The sequence below is a fragment of the Dipodomys merriami genome, unplaced genomic scaffold (genome assembly GCF_024711535.1).
Source record: "Dipodomys merriami isolate MVZ:Mamm:240054 unplaced genomic scaffold, mDipMer1.0.p SCAF_97, whole genome shotgun sequence".
Lineage (NCBI taxonomy): Eukaryota > Metazoa > Chordata > Mammalia > Rodentia > Heteromyidae > Dipodomys > Dipodomys merriami.
This window is the reverse complement of record NW_027206590.1, coordinates 1,409,674-1,428,535: the sequence shown is the minus strand read 5'-3', so window position 1 is coordinate 1,428,535 and position 18,862 is coordinate 1,409,674. Positions and strand designations below refer to the sequence as shown.

The 18,862-nt window shown below is 41.3% G+C and overlaps 1 protein-coding gene across 3 annotated transcripts in view; it reads right to left on the bottom strand.

Moving 5' to 3' along the window:
• The window catches only part of Rfx4 (regulatory factor X4), a 143,122-nt gene that overhangs the window by 16,750 nt on the left and 107,510 nt on the right, over positions 1–18,862 (bottom strand). For 2 of the 3 annotated variants that reach the window (XM_070014443.1, XM_070014442.1), the window contains 3 exons: positions 18,715–18,832; positions 8,835–8,954; positions 8,244–8,405 (listed from right to left, as the gene is read on the bottom strand). In XM_070014443.1, coding sequence (XP_069870544.1) covers positions 8,244–8,405; positions 8,835–8,954; positions 18,715–18,832 — 400 coding nt within the window. The remainder of the gene's footprint in view (positions 1–8,243; positions 8,406–8,834; positions 8,955–18,714; positions 18,833–18,862) is intronic. The other variant, XM_070014441.1, reaches the window with a different exon arrangement.

Below are 18,862 nucleotides of genomic sequence, written 5' to 3'. Positions count from 1 at the left end.
GTAATGTAGTCCATTACAGTAAACTTCTAAGCACACTTTTAGCATGTGGCAGTGTGGCTGAAAATGCTCTTTCTTCCTGATTTTGGCTGCTACATCTCGCCCTGTCTCACTAAAGATAATGACGGTGGCAGGCGATGTGCTTGGCATCTTGTATTAGAGCTGCAGGAAGATCAGAAGGGAAACTCGGAAAAATGATCACAGCTCAGGTGACCGGGTTAGCAGCACCTCTGCTGTGTCCGAAACCTCACGTGAAATATTACTTGAATAGCTTTGATTATAACAGGCTAGCTCTGGGTGGTAGGACTGGGGATGCTTTAAACATGTTTTCTTTATCTGTATTTTTCTCTACTGGATGTGCACAGCCTCTGTAATCCTTAATGAAATGCATTATAGATTTCACCTCTGGAAATGGAGTTGGGAGTGTGTGCTTGTGCATGTGCGTGCGTGCATGTGTGCGTGTGTGCATGTGTGCGTGTGCGTGTGTGTGTGTGTGTGTATGTAGTTTAGGAAATCAATGAGCCTGCCATAACAAGCAAGTAGTTAACCCTTGAAGCCCCTGGGACCTCAGGGGAGTAGGCCAGGTCAGCACATATTTAAAAGGGGAGCAGTTAAGGAGCAGTAGGAAAACGTCACAATAACCTCAGCCATCACCTGAGAGAATGCAGGGGAAAGTTACTGCCGTATGAACCCTTGGGACACAGCAACTGTTCATTATTCATCTCTGTATCCCCAACAGAGGGTCTGCCAAATAGTAGGTGTTCAGTAAATTTTTGTTTAACTGAACTTGTTGTTGCAGGAATAAATGTGGCTAGAAATAGACGTTATCAAACAAAAAGCTAGTGGAACTCCTAGAAAAATGGGCCCCTGTGGTCTAGGGAACAAAACCTCTAAATGGCCATGTGCCAGCAAGCTAACGTGTCCACTCAGGCAGGCTTAAGCAGATTAACACCTACTGGCTTGGGTGAGAAACCCTTTTTGCCTGGGGAGCAAAAAAAGAACACCCCTTGCATTCCTTCTCCTACCCTTAGGGACCTCCAGGGAGAACTGTGCTGTTACTGCAGCGTTTTAAAGGAAACCAGTGAAAGAAAATCTGTGCTTAATTTTTTAAGATGGCTCTAATGCTTTTCATTTGCTGGTGAAACAGTAACAACTCTTTCCTATTTGTCTAATTCCCTTACTTTCTCAAATCTCCCAGACACCACAACATTCGCATATCCATGTTCATTTAAAGTCTGAGGATAGTTAGTGGTGGATGCCCTTCACCTTTCAGAATCCGATAAAGATACCCAACGGGGCAGCTGCTGTTTACCTTATGGCACTGAAATTGTAATATGAGAACAGGGGATCATTTTCTTCCCATGTCCCAACAAAATATTCTAACTGCGTGTGTATGTTTGTGTGTGTGTGTGTGTGTGTGTGTGTGTGTGAGAGAGAGAGAGAGAGAGAGAGAGAGAGAGAGAGAGAGAGAGAGAGAGAGAGAGAGAGAGAGAGAGAGAGAGAGAGAGAAAGAGAGCTGTTACAGGGGCTTGAACTCAGGGCCTGAGAACTGTCTCAACTTTTTTGCTCAAGGCTGAGAACTCCACCACTTAAGCCACAGCTCCACTTCCAGCTTTTTTGGCAGTTAATTGAGAATAAGAACTCACTAGGGCTGGCTTCAGACTGTGATCTTCACATCTCAGCTGCCTGAGAAGCATTTTTAATCCTCAGGTTTTGTTTGGGAAGGAGTTTTTAGGCACAGGACAGGAAAGGAGCTTGGAGTGGAATAGCCTGTCAATAATGGTTTGTTGTATACATGAATGATCATCCAACATGAACCAGAGCTCATGGTAGTTTCCTTTTTTGTGTGTGTGGTGGCCTCATGCTTGCACAGAGGTAGACACATTGCTGCTGAGCTATACCTCCTGCCCTTTGTGGCACTGGTTATTTGTGAGATAGGAACTAAACTCTCTGCCCGTGGACTCCGATCCATCTGTTTTTGGACTCCTGGACTGCGATCCACCTGGTTTTGGCTTCTCCTATGTGGGCTGATAGGTATGGAATTTTTCAGACCGGGTGATCCTCTCAAGCTCAGCAGGGCTTAGGATAACTAGTCTACACCACTGCATACAGTATGAGCTGAGAAAGGGTTGCTCAAACTTTTCTGCCTGAGCTGGCCTTAAACTGTGATTGTCCTCTTCTCAGCTTCCCAAGTAGCTAGGATTACAGGTGGGAGCTACTGGTTGGTGGGCTGTTAGGTTTTTTTTTTTTTTTCATATATTGACTCATTTAATCTTCAGAGCAGCTTTCTGAGATAGTGTTACTTCCTTTCTCAGGAGAGAAAATTGAGGCCCTCAAAGTTAAAAGACTTGCTCAGGTTATATGGTAGAATGAGGATTTGAACTCAGATCTGCCCAGTTTCCAGGTTTTCCATAACCACCATTCTTCACAGACTTACGTGCATTTGAACTCCTGGAGATCATGTTATGATGCAGATTCTGGAGCAGTAGAGCATTTAGTATAACAAGCTCTAAAATGATAATAATGCCTTTGATCCATGGCCTACATTCAGCCCACATTTACATTGCTTCTGGTCGTACATCTTCATTTGTTGTTGATTTTGTGTGTGTGTGCAGTATTGCTAATTAAAGCCATAGCCTTGCATATATTAAGCAAGCTCTCCACAACTCAGCTATATCCTCAGCCCAGAAGTGGTGATATTTTGCTAATGATGTGCTTTCTAAGCTATCTGGCTACACCTTTTCCTTCATAGCTTGAACCAAATAATTTGAACCTTTTCCCACTTGGGTTCTATGAACCATCATGGATGTTTCTCTCAAGTTTCCAGCTCATCTAAGCCTTCCTTTTTAACTTGAACTTAAAGGATTTAAAATCAAATACAGTGGAAAATTCAGTTCTCAAATAATCAAGAGCTGCACGTGGCTAGTGGCTTGTTTTAGATAGCTAGCATTTAGACAAAAATAAAAGCATCCAAAAAAGACTCAGTGCCATCATTGTAGAAAGCTCTGTTGGGACGAATGTTGCTTGATTTCTATGATACTAAGCATTTCCTACAGCCTTTAACATGGAGACAGGGGAAGAGTACACCTACCTACAGCTGTATCTCCATGTGTCCCATTGTCTGTCTACCCTGATCCTCAAGTGGATGGGCTTAAGGAGCATATACCAATTGCTCCATGGTCAAAAGCTGATGGAAAAAAACTGGCCAGGAGCAGCAATTGTATGGGGGTGGGGGAGGAGAGAGAGAGGGAGGGAAGGAGAGAGAGAGGGGGGATTCATGGTGTGCAACTTCCGCCTATCTCTGCAACTTCCTCTTCTGTTCCCTTAGGTAGGTACACAGGTCAGTCCTCACTATGCTAAGCTCTCTTCTGCCTCAGGCCTGTTCTTGTACTATTCCCACTGCCCACAATGTGCTTTCCCACACACAGCTTCCATGTGGCTGGCTCCTTGGGATTCCTCGGGTCTTAGATCCCCTTAGAAAGGCATTGGGCAGATCCCATTTTATATTTTTCATAACACACTATTATGTCTACTTATAGCACTTATGAATATTCAAAATTACATATTTACATGATTGTTTACTTCTTTATTGACTCTGTGTGTGTGTGTGTGTTGGTCCTGGGACTTGAATTCAGGGCCTCAGTGCTGTCCTTAGCTTTTTCACCCAGGGCTGGCCCTCTACCACTTGAGCCACAGCTCAGCTTCTGGGCTTTTAGTGGTTAATTGGAAACAAGAGTCTCATGAACTTTCCTGCCCAGGCTGGGTTCACACTAGGATCCTCAGATCTCAGCTTCCTATGTAACTAGGACTACAGGCATGAGCCACTAGCTTCTGGCTGCATTGACCCTTGCCCACTAGCGGCTAAATACCACAAGGGCAGCAAATATTTCCGGTTTTTGTCACCTCTGTACTCCCAGGGCAGTGCACAGATTAGACAAAGACTCCGTAATTACTGAACGAATGAATCAATGAACGAAGGGGCCACTTCCAGGGTCTCAACACCAAACCAAGACCTGATGGTGTGGAGTCAAAGGGTTCATTAGACACTATGTTTCCAGTCCCTGTTTATTTCTCCTCATTCTATTCCTTTAAAGAAGAGGAAGGAGCTGGAATGGAAAGAGGAGGAATTCACTGTAAATGAGTCACTAAGGTCTGCCATGGCCCACTCAGTTTAGCCATCCTGGGAATAACTGGGCTTTTGTTAGTGAAAAGGCTAGGGGTCAGTTATCTTTGTTACATCCTCAACTGCTGTAGAGAAACCGCAGCTGGGAAGGCCAGATGTTCTACAGTTAGGGCCATTTATGGGGAGTTTGCCTCTGTTTCATTAGGCATGCTACCATCTCAATCCTTTAATTTGCTGGTTTTGTGTTGCAGGGAACCCACAGTGGGAAGTTGAAGCCACAAGCTTAATAGTTAACTTTTATTGTCATTGCTGAAGGAGGGAATGTTTAAAATGACATCATAAACCAGAGTTTTAGAGCCTTTCTGCAGCCCAGCCCAGAGAGAGGCAGAACTTAACATTTTGCTTGAAATGACATTAAAGAATTGCAAGCCCTATGTCATGTTCAGTGGATTGATTCATTTGGCACCATTTGACAAGTTCCTTGAGGAAAAAGAGCCCATTTTTGCTACAGTTAAGGTTGCTGAACTTTGCCTGACTAGGAGGGTGGTGACAAGCTCAAAAAAAGGGGTGGGGGGTGGGCAACAGATAAATCAGTGGATTTTAGTTTGTAGGAATCTTTTGAAATGAATTCCTTAACCAGTCTTTTTATTTTGTCAGTATTGGGGCTTGAACTCAGGGCCTGAGTACTCTTCTTTAGCTTTTTTTTTTTTTTCTCTCAAGATTGGCACTCTACCACATGAGCCATAATTCCACCTCTGGCTTTTGGCTGAGTAATTAAGAGATAAGCGTCTCGTGGACTTTCCTTCCCGGGTTGGCTTTGAACCGCAGACTTTAAATCACAGCCTCCGGAGTAGCTAGGATTACAGGTGTGAGCAACTGGTCCTGAAACTCAAGACTCCCTGAACTAGTCTCTTACCATGGCGTTTCTGTAGATGTTAGTCAACCCCAATCAACATTGGCCATATATTGGATTCAGTTTTTGGTAGCTGAGATTTCCTTCCCTTCTCTTCTTCCCTTTCCATTTCCCTTTCCCTTGTTTTCCCTTCCTCCCCTTAAAAACAAAGAACAAATACACTGTTAAGAAAACCTACTGAGACATACTAGACATAGCTATGAAGAAGCCAAGTGGCTGTTTTCCTAATGAGTCACAATTCATTATCGGTACTACTTTGTATTCCCTAGTTCTTGTGTATTAAAGGATGTCAAAAGGTTATGTGTCATTGACCAAGTTTTGCTTTGTGTTCACAAAGCAGAGGTGATAGTGTTCTCCTTTTCATAACTGAAAAATAAGGAAGTGTCTATCTAAAGAGGGAGACATTGGTTTGTTGAAGACTCGCAGGCACCTGATTGGCCTTGACTCCCAACTCGTCAAACCTGGTAATACATCATTTGATCAGTGCTACTCAAGAGTATGCTGGACACCCAACAAAGTGAACTAGGTCCCATGAAATTTAATCTAAAGTTAAAAAGCATTTTTAGCAACAGTTTTGGGTTTTTTAAGTAAATTTCTCCTCACCTTTTCTATATTATTTCTTGCTTCCTGGTTTGGATCCTTTAGGGGAAAAAAACATTGCTTTTCCTGTTTTTACTGTAAAATACTTGAGAAACTTTTTGGAAAATAAGTGGGATATAAGTCAAACAATCATTTAAAAGTGGAAATAAAAATTAATTGGGCATGAAAGCCATATGCTGAGTTACTTTTTTTGAGAAAATAAAAAGGTGTGGCAAATTCCTTGTGTAAGATTTACATAATAATTTTCCAATTTATGGTATTGTCCTAAGAAAGTATGGACAAATTTAAGAAGCCTACAACAATACATTGTCTAACTTTAGGTATAGATCATAAATATATAATTTGTCCACTATAACAAGTCTGTAAAACTATACATGTTTGTATTTCCTAGAAGATTGACCCATAGCATGCCATGATCCAGGTTCATTTAGCCATGGATTATTTCACAAGTGGTACTTGAGAAAAATATTATACATAGTTTTTTATGTAGGATGACATTTTTAATACTCCCTGGAGATAGTCTGAGAACAAAGCTGGAATGTGCCAAAATCTTCAAAGCTTACAATCGTCTGACGAGAACCTGTTTCACATTTGTATTTCTAAGAAGCTACTTTTATGACTCGAACACATTGCACGGAAATCTCTGAACGCACATTTATGATATTCCTGTGGCCTTTACTATTATCCCACCTGCCATACCTTGCGGCCTCCAAAATGTAATGAAGAAAGCCAGACAAACTAGGCTGGATGGGAATTATGGGGACCTAATAGAACCTTCCTGAACGCACGTTCCATCCTCTCATTTCTGGAGAATCCCCTTGTTTGATTTGCTACCACACTGTGAGAAGTGTTCAACTTGCATTGTTTTAAGCTTCATAATGTCTAACTATGTAGTTGCATAATGTCCCTGTTTACTTCAAAAGTAAGACAGCATGCATCCCTAGTGATGTTTACGATTTATTCAGATAAATGCCTCTGGGCTATTCTCACTCTTAGGGATCTTGCCTGGGGAAGGTAAGAGATCCAGGACAATTCCAAGATCAGAAGAACCCTGGAGTGGCTGATGAGCTGCAAATAATGTTGAAATTCTTTTCCCTTTTTGTTTTCATTGAATAAAATCAGCCTGTTCATCAAAATTCCTCTGCTTAAGCCTGCTAAGTGATACCAGCACTCTATAGAGCTACACCGACATAATTTAGTGGGCAGTTTGGAAGTGGACAGATCGAGGTGAGCGGTGGCCTGAGAGTCACTGTGTCTGCTTTGAGAGGTGAGGGGAGCCTGAACCAGGGGGCACATGTGAGATGGGAAGGAGTGGATCGGCCTAGATTTAGTCAGCTAGACTGGGGAGGCGTGGGAATCTGTTTCCCTTTGCTAGCTGGGTGTGTGCTGCGTTCAGTTTCCCAGCCTCTCTTGCAGCTACTTGAGACCACGTGATGAAATATAAGTGGAAGTGATGTGTATCACCTCAGGCTTGTAAGAGAATGGGTTTTCCTCCATACCAGCCTTGCTGCCCTGCCAGGTAGCTGCAGATTTTATACAACCCGAAGATAGGGTCTAGCTGGTGACAGTAAAAAAATCACTTGCAAGCTTGTTGAACAAGATTGCTGGGTCCAATCCCTGCAGTTTTCAGATCAGTTGGTAAAAAGGTACTCATATGGTGTTTTCTCATTGCTATGACACTGGTCTGTGGACCACACTTTGAGAAGCCTGTCCTGGGGTCTCAGTGGAGCCTATTGCTGGAAGGAAGCAGTACTTCAATGGTTGCCTTGTTTGGATAGAGTACTCTGCCAGGACTGTGTTCAACCATGATCTTTGGATCTATTTGTTATAGCACCTTAACCTAGCCTAAATAATAAAGGAGTTGAGGGAGGCGAGAGGCTTGAAGCAGATACTCAGATTTGTTAGAATGTCATTTAAGACTAAATATTCCATATTTTGTACATCCATTTTCCCATCAACAGACACTCAGGATCTTCCCATCTTTTGGCTAAGGGTGACTCATGTTAACGCTGACAAATACAAATATCTGGGTCTCTATTTTCGGTTTTGTTAGGTATGAGTTACTCCACAGACTTAGGTGACTCTGGGCTATGAACTAATCCTGAGAATTCTGTGCACATCTTGGCTATGTGCATCTCCTGTCAGAGCAGCCCCAAAGAAGCATCGGTCTCCCAGCCAAGGACAGAGCAGCTCTAGCCTGGCTCATGACCAACTCTATTTACAACCCCTGCCCCACTCAGGGCTGCCATGTCTTAGCATATGGCTTCTGTCTGTGCTCCCAGTGTAACGGCTTGAGTTTGGGTTCAGGCTGAATTCCCTTTCTTATGTATAAGAATACCTGTGTATTAAGCTTATATCAATTTGATCATTTCAGCAGTAGAGTTTTTTTTAATCATATACTTCATCTGCCAACTTGAAAATAGCAGCAGATGGAACATATAACAGTGAATAAATCAGTATCAGCAAGTCATCTACAAGTCCAAGATGATACTAAGTTTGGGCATTACCCTTTGTCTTTTGAGGAAAAACAAGCCCTCCCCCTCCCCCCCAAAAAAGCTCTTGCTTTCCATACCCATTCCCCACCAACAGCTTGTGAAACCCTTGCATTACCTGTGGTACTGAGGCCAGTGTACTCAGGGGATGGGTTGCTGGCAGGGGACGAGGGAGGCGGCACCTCCACAGATGTAGCAGATTTTGCTGGAGAGAATGATGGCACTGGGGACGGGGTTGGGGGAGCAGCCTCTGTCAAGACAATCTCCTCTTGGACTTCTGCTATGAATAGAAAAGAAAACAGTGGGTTCTTAAGACCCATATGTCAAAGAAAGTTACCTTTAAAGGACTTTGGAAATTACTTTGCAATCTGTGTCCTGTCAGCACCCCCTATTTACAGTCCTTGGATGGTTTCCTATTGCCATCACAGCACTGAAGACCATCCCCACAGACACACATGTCCCCTTCAAGAGGAAAAAGACAACCTGGGTTTCATGACACCGTAATGAAGCTCTTTGGAATACAGCATTAAGGAAGCACGGGTTGGCCAGGCACTGGTGGTTCACGCCTGTAATCCTAGCTACTCAGGGGTCTGAGATCTGAGGATCACAGTTCAAAGCCAGCCCAGGCAGGAAGTCTATTAGACTCTTATCTCCAAAAAAAACCACTCAGAAAACCGGAAGTGCTGCTCCCTTTGAAAGACTGGCTTACCAGTGCTTCCTTCTCCCTTCATGGCTCGCATGAGTTCATTGGCCCGCTCCTGACAGTGCAGAGATTCCAGTAGGTAGAGCACGTAGTCATCAAACATCAAGTGAATTAGATGAAAGGATCCTGGTGAGAAAGAAAACTCATGACATCTCCTGTGTCCCTCTCCACCTAGTCAACAGCAAATGCAACTGTGTTCTCCAGGGATGGTTCGAGAATCTCACTTCTCTACTCCATTATGAATCATCTCCACATGGGCAGTGGGGTCTCTTCTCTGATGTATTCCCGCTCGATTCTATTAATTCATTGCTCCATCCATCTAACCCTCATGGAGCCATCTTCCCAAATGCTGCTGAGCTCCATACACCAACGGGCTTCATCCTGACCCCGGGACCCCTCACTTTCCCAGTGTTTCTTGATGTGTTGTCACACATTTCCACTCCTTTCACAAACATGCCTCAGGTATCCATTGGCCTCTAAGTAGAACTGTGATATATCTCATGACACTCCCTCATCCTCTAAAATGTCAAAAATAAAATAAGACTTATTGAGACTTTTCTCTCTGTGATCACTCTACAGGCCATTATAGATTTATTATTGTTTTTAATCCTCATTCATCAGCAGCTACCAATGTGCCTGACACAATTCAGGGAGTAAAACTGAGATTTTACACTTGCAGTAACTGAGTTATTTCCCAAATTGTTTCTGAGACTTCTTTAGCACATGGTCCTTGGAAAACATGTTGAACTGGAAAGATTCTGTATTTTCATGCACTACTTTTCATTTTCAACATAGGGTAATTTCATACAAGGGGATGGGAATGGTCATTTTTATTTTTCTTTTTAATTTGAATTTTATTATAAGGTGATGTACAGGGGAGTTACTGACAGTTACATAAGTAAGGTAATAAGTACATTTCTCATTTTAAAGATTTTCTTGCATGCTAGTTTCTGTACCTTCAAAGTTTTATAGCTCTGGCAGTCATCTTAAAGGGAGAATATTTCTATTCCTATTCTTCTCATCTCTTCTCCCTCCCTCATCCTTTGAAATGTCAAAAATAAAATGATATTGTTTTAGCCTCTGCTCTCTGCTCTCACTCTGTTAGCCACTGGAGGTTTATAATTGTTTTTAATCCTCATCATAACTTGTGAGCTAACAAGGATCTTCTTTGACAAAGGAAGAAATTGGGGCTTAGAGAGGCCATGTCACTGGTCAAAGTCACTGAGTTGTTAAGTGGCATGACCAGCTTTGAACCGAAGACTGTTCCTGACGTTCCTCGCAGCTATTATGCAATCAAATGGTCCCCACCCGGAGGGGATGACGCCAACATTGCAGAAGAAGGACAGTGAGGAAAAGGACATTGTAGAGGCTTGGTAAATGAATGGTTTGTAGCATCAAAGAAGTCAAAAGACAGCAGTAAGTACTTAAAAAGGAAAGGTATCCATGACGAAGAAATCATTTGCTAGGGGTGTGGTTATAAGCAACATGGATAGAAAGAAACAACTATGAAATGCTAAATAAGAACAGAAAACCCTAGAAGATTAAAAAAATAGCTTGAGGCTAATTAGTATAGGCAGATATCTTGGAAATTGTCTACATACTCAACCTTATCCCCTCATTTGCAATCAGCCTTTGAACAAGTGCTTACAGAGCTATTGTCACCTGTTGGCCATTGTGCTGTGTATTGAGTATGAAGGATGCAATAAGCTCAGGCCCTGACTTCACAGCAGCTAGTGTCCTTAGTGAATGGAAATCCATCATAAGATTATTGGGCAATAAGTAGCTCTGTGCCAGCGTGTCATGGCCACAGGGGCAGTGCCAAGGAGAAGAAAGGAAAATAAAAGGGAGATACAGAAAGATTGGTGAAAGAGGGGGGGAGAGAAGGGAGAGAGAGAGAGAGAGAGAGAGAGAGAGAGAGAGAGAGAGAGAGAGAGAGAGAGAGAGAGAGAGAGAGAGAGAGAGAGAGAAGCCATCATTCTCTGCTTTATTTCTGTCTTTAGCATTGTTACCATCTACCAAACTATGTATTTAAAATTTATTGTATGCCTTCCTCCACCAGACTGTACTCTCTACATGCAGGGATTTTTATCTGCCTTGTCCCCTGTTCTGTAATAAGCAGTGCCAGACACCCAGTAGAAGCTCATGAACATTTGTCAGCTGTGTGAGTCAAATGAGCAGGTATTGACTAACTCTACCACATGTATTGGGTGAAGTTCTTTGAATTTTCCAACAGTATTATGAAGAAGGTATTATCATTTTCAGTTAATAATATTGGCTAAGTGAAGGCTCAGGGGTTTGAAAAAACTTTCCTAAAAAGTTACAGAGCCTATGATCATTAGATCCTGTGAAGAAAAAAGAGATCAGGATAAAGACTACAGGGACTTTTCCTGTTGTGATATGGTAATCTAGTTGGCTAGGTTTTACAGCATCTAACAATGTCCTTCTTCCTATGAAAATTTTTGAACATTTATGGAGAAGTAGAGAATTTTAAAATGAACATCTCTACACTTGCCATCTAGCTTTATAAAATCTTAACATGCCACTTCATTTCAATCAGATATTTTAATTGAAATGAAACCATCCTGTGCTGTCTTCCTTAACCCCTAAGTCCACCCTGAGTAATCATTGTCCTGAATTTGTAATTGATTGGTCACATGTATTTTATATTCTCACCACAGTTATTTATAGAGCCACAAATAATATATGGTATTGTTTTCTAACTGGATGGAAATGGCATAATAGTTTACACAGCATTCTGAAACTTGTTTTTGGCATCTTGATGTGTTTTAGATCCACCTATATGGACTCATAGTTTAGCTCTAGTTTAATAGATACTCACTGAATAGATCACGTTTTATCCATTCTCCTGTTTACAAAATATAGGTTGTAGGCACAAGGAGCCATTGGAAGGTGGCTGCAATGAATATTAAAAAAAAAATCTGTTTCCTTGGGTCTAGGACTAAAACTAGAGTTGATGGGTCTAAGGGAACTTGTATCTTTTGTCTTACGAAGATATTGCCAAATTGCTCGCCAAAGTGGTTGATGCTTTTACCAGTATTGTATAACATTAAATGCTTGACAGTTGGAAGTATATTGAATACTGTCATCCTAATTTACTCTAATCACTCATCTTTTCGTATAATTTCTGTCCATTCAGAATTCCTCTTTTGTGAACTGTTATTGTTTACTCTTATTCATTTCTCATTTTTCTCCCAGTATCACCCCCCTTTGGTGATACTGGGATTCAAACTCAGATCTCTGTGTTGGCTAGGCAGGTGCTCTATCAGTTTGGCCTTACTCCCAGTCATTGGAGTTACAGTCTTTTAAATACTCCAGTCATTGATGGTATTTGGTTTATTGTGTATTCTGTATTTTAACCCTTTGATACTCATATGTGTTGCAAAATCCATTCTCCCTAACTCTGGCTTTTATATTTTAGCTTTATTTATGATATACTTGCTAGGCAGACATTTAAAATCTGAATGTTGTCATCCCTAGGATAGTTGCAGTTCCACGAACTGAATTGGTACAAGGAGAAAACTTAAGTTGCAAATGACAAATTGAGCAATAGCAGAATGGGCACATTATTTGGAAATCGAGAATAACAAGGAAATGAGCTAGCAGAGTAGGGGTGATTAACCTTGCCCATCACTGCTAGAGTGCCACACTGATTACTGAATAATAAACTTGCCTGCCAGTAAGCAACTCCTATACCTTGCTCTTTGTTACATCTATAATGTGTTTACTAGTTTACTTTGGCTTTTCCATATGTATTTTAAGAGATTATCAAAATCAAAGAGAAAAAGAATCCTAAAATTTAGGCTGACATTTCATTGAATTTATAAGTTAACATGAAGAGAATTCACATCTTTTTGAGGTCGAATTTTTTCCAAACATGAGCATGAAGTATTAAATAGCCTTTAATTTTCCTCCCTGAAGATCTTAAAATAATTTTTGATAGAATTATTTCTTGGTATCTTTTAGTCTAAGTTGCTATTCTGAATGGTTATTGTGAATCTAGCTTGTAAATTATCTTTCCTTTATCAGCAATCATAAATAGACAATCATCTATGCATAGACAATTTTGTGTTTTCTTATTGATTGGTTTAGATCTCTAGTGCCTGTTTATTTATTAAATAGTATTTAAAGGAATTTGTTTTTTCATGACTTAAATGGGATACATCCTAAAATTTCACCATTTAATATGATGCATATTGCAGAGTTTTTGGATATTCTTTAATACTAAACAAATCCTCTTCTATTCCTAGTTTGCCAAGAGGTTTTTTAAAAATTATACTTAAGAGCCAGGTGCCGGTGGCTCACGCCTGTAATCCTAGCTGAGATCTGAGGATCGCGGTTCAAAGCCAGCCTGGGCAGGAAAGTCCATGAGAATCTCTCCAATAAACCACTACAAAACTGGAAGTGGCGCTGTGGTTCAAGCGGTAGAGCGCTCGCCTTGAGCTGAAGAGCGCAGGAATAGCGCCCAAGCCCAGAGTTCAAGCCCAGCAACTGACCAAAAAAAAAAAAAAATCATACTTAAGAGCTAAATGGCAATCAAATACTTCTCTTCTGTATCTAGAGAGATGATCATATTTTCCTTTATTAATTTACTATGTCAATTAGCAGCTTTTCAGATCTTGAATCATATTTGAATTTTTTAGCATAGACCTGTTGATCATGATTTTTGGTTGTTGTTGTTTGTGTTTTGGGTCCAGTCGTGGGGCCTGAACTCTGGGCCTGGGCGCTGTCCCTCAGCTCTTCAGCTCAAGGCTAGCGCTCTACCACTTGAGCCACAGCGCCACTTCCAGCTTTTCTCTTTTTGCTTATGTAGTGCTGAGGAATTGAACCCAGGGCCTCAGGCATGCAAGGCAAGTGCTCTACCACTGAGCCACCTTCCCAGCCCCTGTTGATCATGATCAACAGGGCACTGTCTTTTATTTTAAAACATTGCTAGCATTTTACTTCAAACCTTTCATCCATCAAAAAAACATATGGTTCAGTCACAGTTTTGTTCCTCTGTTCTTGTCAATATTGAAATTGAGACTAGCTACATAAAGAATGAGGCAAGAATGATTGCTTTCATTCTTCATTATTATTCTCTTAGATCCTAACTTTTCACATTTTCATGTTTCTTTTCAAAAACTAAGAATTTTGTTTCTTGTAAGTTTAAGAAAATGTACCTGTAAAAATATTTTTATCTAGTGTTTCTTGAGGGAAGAGTTTTTTTTCATTTACTGTGATTATTAATTTTTGCTGCCATTATATATTTTAGCTGCCATTATATTTTGAGTTTTTTATTTATCCATTTATTTTCTATACTTCCAATCCTTTTCAGTTCTTGCCACTGCTTAATTTTTCATATTCTTCCATGTTTTCCTCTATAAAGTATAACTCTATTCTCTTAGTGATGATCACTTAAGTTATCAAATAATAAAACTACAAAAGTTCCCAACAAAGTCTAAAATGATTGAGTATTACATAAAACAAAGACCTTGACATTAACTTTTCCTTGAACATTCTCTTTCAATTACTGTTAGCTTTATTCCCCCTACAAATTGGTTTTACCTTCTTAAAACACACATAATGATCCATTTGAAGATTACAATCACAAGTCAATTAAAGTTATTTACATATTTCTCTCATATGAAAACCAGGCCCCCAAAGTCCTTTATATGCCTTTCATTGAAAATTGGGGAGGGGGTTATCTGTGTAACCCCTTTAAATCTTGGTAGGCCTGTGACTACTGGTTGGACCAACAGAGTATAAAAGAAGTTAGACCATATCTGACACTGGTTCCTTCACCATTGGGACAGTCTCACATACGCCCATGTGATCCTAACCCACAGAATCCACTAAGATAATCAAATAATGGCTGTATTCCACTCAGCTTTGCAGTAATTTCTTACACAGCAACAATAACAGAATCATTGTTACTTACGTAGCAGACCTGTCTGTCACTTTATTGTTCTTCTTGTTGAAATGTATCCTTTAATAGTTCTCTTTTTTTTTTAATGAAGACCTGTGGGTGCTAAATTTTCTTAGTCTTTGTATAACTATGTCTTTCTGTTGTCTTCATTCTTGAATTATAGTTGACAGTTTTTATTCTCAACACTTCAAAGACATTACTCCATTGTCTTCTGGCATCTGTTATTGCTTGTGGCAATCTATTGCTCTTTTTCCTCATTGCTTTTCAGCTTAAAATGCTAAGCCATATATTTAAAACCACTAATGTGAATAAAAAAATTGTCTTCCATCCATATGAGACCAGGGTAATTGTGGTAATTAAGTGTAGACTTTGTGGTCAGGATTTTAAAACAGAGCTCTGCCACTTGCCACCTTGACCCTGGGGAAGAATATTCTCCAAGCTCCTTTTTATACCTATTTTTACCTGCTTTGCAAAGGTAACATGATCATGAGAATCAAATGATAGTATGTGCTTGCTACATATTTGTTATAATAATAATCATTAGCCTTTCTTGTCTCATTAGTGTGTCTAATCTTAAGCAAGTCCTTCAAGTTCCAACTTTACATCCTCATCTAACATATGGAGGATAGAAATGGGACTCATGGTAGATAGCAGAAGTAGAGGAAAAGGCGCCTGATATTATGTCCAAAGTCTATGAGGCACTTTCTACGTGTTGTTATAGTTGTTATTCAGCCGAAGAAAGGCAGAAGAGGTAGGGTAGTGGAACAGGAGTGCCCACGATGACACTCTGTGCGGCCTCTATGGGTCTCTGCTTCCTCTCCTGAATACAAGGAAAGCAGTTCCTGCCTCTTGGTGTTTGGTGAGGCCCCGAGTGACATTGTAAACAGAAAGGCCCTGCAGTTTAGCTGGTTCTGCATAATAGAGAACCAGGTCAGGACATCTGTGTACAGAAAAGCATTCTAGAAGGCCACCTAGGCCCTGCCCAAGTGGGTGAGCTTTGATACTAAGCCAGAAAACAAAGCATGCAGGAAAAAATGAACCCTAGAAGCGATGTGCAGCCGTGCCCCCTCAGCTGTCATGCTGGGGTTGTTTCCCAAAGGGTTTTACACTGAAGTCCTTGCAGGAACAAATGTTCCCTTCCAGATGTTCCTAACAGTGACATCAATGGACATTTGATTAAAAAAAAAAAACATCCTGAATGAAGGGGTGTGACCCAGGCAGCCTATGAACTGAAATCAAAGCTATCATCAGCAAATGTGGTTTGTGTTTTTAAATAGAAACTTCCATTCACTCAGCTCTCTCCAGACTGAGAGTCCACTCCCTGCTACCTTTTGCTGACTACGTTTGCTAGAAGCCACTGCTTACAGCAAAGAAAGGAAGTCTGGCTACTTTTAGTTCACAGTATAGGCTCTTTGAATGAAAAGGAATTAGGGAGCAACTAGTGAAAAGGAATTAAGGGGAAGGAAGGAGTCAACTACCTTCGAAAGGGGCTGTTCTGGGAAGAGGGGATCGAATCTGCCCCTGGTCTCCTCGTGGTCTTTCACACATCATGGTGATGGTCAGCCCGCCATGCTGGCACAGAGGCTCCACACCATTCACGCCATTCACCCGGCGGAGGGCCATGTGGGAGTTATACCATATATGGAGCCTAGAGCCAGCCCTTGCGGCTGGGGGAGGGGGCTAGGAACAGAGGGCTCTCTTTCCTAATTAGCTGTTTTCATACAGGGAGCACATGACCCAAACACAGCCACCAACTGGGTCTTTGACATATACAGGGAGAGAGGGGGAGCTGGGCTTTTGTTTGCTGCAAATTCTTTCAACTTGTCTATCACCCCAAGCTGCAAAACCCAACAATGAGTCCGATGAGCTGGGCCATTTCAGAGAGTTTGCCAAATGGACTTGGAGACAGGTATTATTTCAACCCATTCAAGGTTGAAAATTATCATAAAACTGAAATCAAATTGATAGCTCTCCTTTTTCTTGTTTATTTGTTTGTTTTTGTTTCTTACCATTTGTCTGAGTTGGCAGTATATGCTAAAATGGTGTGTATTTCCAAAAGAGTTAAGTCCATGCTGTGGAACCAAGTTTCTCGGTCATAAATTCAACCCAGGCAAAAAACTCTCATTGTTCTACTATCCAAACTTCCTTCCACCCTCCACCACCCCCCTTTGACTGTTAGCTCTGCAAAAATGAATTGCCCGGAGTAATATGAAGCGAATTGCTTTCCCTATCTAGTGGGAGGTTGTTTGTCAAATGCTTAGTTTATATCAGCAAAATGAAGAGTAAGATTTTGATAAAATGTAGATGTTCACTTGGTGGGCATGTGTGTTTGTGTGTATCTTTGATTTTGAAGATTTTTGAGATCTTTGAGATTTTTTTTCAACCATTCATTTAAGTGAAAGCAGTTATGTAGGAATGATCTTTCCAGAACTTAGAGGTAACATGTGCTAACACTAACTGTGTTGAACTGGAAATCATCAAAAGCCATCCTTGATGGCACTGCACAGGTAGCAGTCACCAGAACATTTCCACGCTCCGCTCAAAGAGAATTCCCATCTGTAGCCAGGGCACAGGAAGGCTCAGAGACCTTTCAGGGCTGAGATGAAAGAACTCCACTGCAAAATGCATCTCAGACTGAGTAAACACAGGCTTTCAATGACAGGAAAATTGAGAAAACCTAGGGCTTTTGGGTTTCACTGTACTGTCACTTCAGTATGGCAGAATACCATTAAAAAAAACTTAATGGAAAAGTGTCAAATTAAACCTATGGCAGATTGGATTAATTGGAGATAATGAGGAACAAAACCACATCTCCACTTGCAAAGTAAAATAGACAGTTAAAACAATTAGCCAGAAAATTGATCAACAGCACTTTGCTGAAATGCCTCAGACATGGGGGCCAAGTGCTGGGACTTCAAATGTCCAGTGAATGTCTTCAGGGTCCCACACCACACTTGGCTGATGGTGACACACACACTTCCTTCTCTCTGCTGAAAAGCAGAAAACCATGTCCTCACAGGGAGGATCGCATTCTCACCAGGTTAGTGGTTTGGATTTCTGCCTGCAGAGACTGGGTAGACATTGTCAGCCCTGTTACATTAGAAAGAAGTTAGGTGGGGAGTTGCAGTGAAAGTCTCAAGGATAGTGAGATAATGGGGAAAATGTGCACCAACTCCCCCCCCCCTGCCAAACACAACAAAAAACCCTCTTCTAAAGCCAAGGCACTGGTGGCCCATGCTTATAATCCTAGCTACTCAAGAAGCTGAGATCTGAGGATCGTGGTTCAAAGCCAGACTAGACAGGAAAGTCTGAGAGACTCTTATCTCCAATTAATCACAGAAAAAGCTAGAAGTGGAACTGTGGTTCAAGTGGTATAGCATACTAACCTTGAACTAAAGAAGCTCAGGGATGGCACCCAGGCCCTGAGTTCAAGTTCCAGGACTCACAAAACAACAAAAGACTCTCTTCTAGAGAGATCAGGCTAGAGAACATTTTTTGTTGTTTTTTAAGAAAAGGCAAATGTCAATTTTGGGAAATGAGGGCAGAAAACCACTAATGAGTGCTGACTGGTCCATTTGCACATGTCTAAACTCGGTGGCATCCTCCCATGCTGTCTTGAGATGTCCACAGCAATAGAATTCTGCACAATGGCCCTATAGAAGCAGAGCCTGTAGGGTACATCTAGTGACAGGCCTACATCTAGTGATAGGCTCACAGCTACTGACTCCTTTTAAAAGATAGGTTACATTTCTGGGTATGGAGCTCATTTTCAGGTGGGAATACTTCGCTACCTCACCTTGAGTGTGTAATTCCGTCTTTCTCTCTCCAAGTCCTAACAGTATCCCTCCCGGAACAGATGCATTATACACTGGTGTTCTGTGGCCTCAGAGACAGCAAGTAAGACTGGGGATGACACTATGGAGCCCAGAGAACAGGTAGGGAGGACTGGAGGGGCCTTACCAAAGCTGGGGGCACTATGCAAGGTCATGTCCCGGATCACCCTTGTACCAAAACAGGACCACATCAAGAGGAACTGCTGGGCTACTTTCTTCAGGGACCCTTGTCTCTTGGCAGCTACCTACAAACAGAGTGAATGATTTTTTTAAAC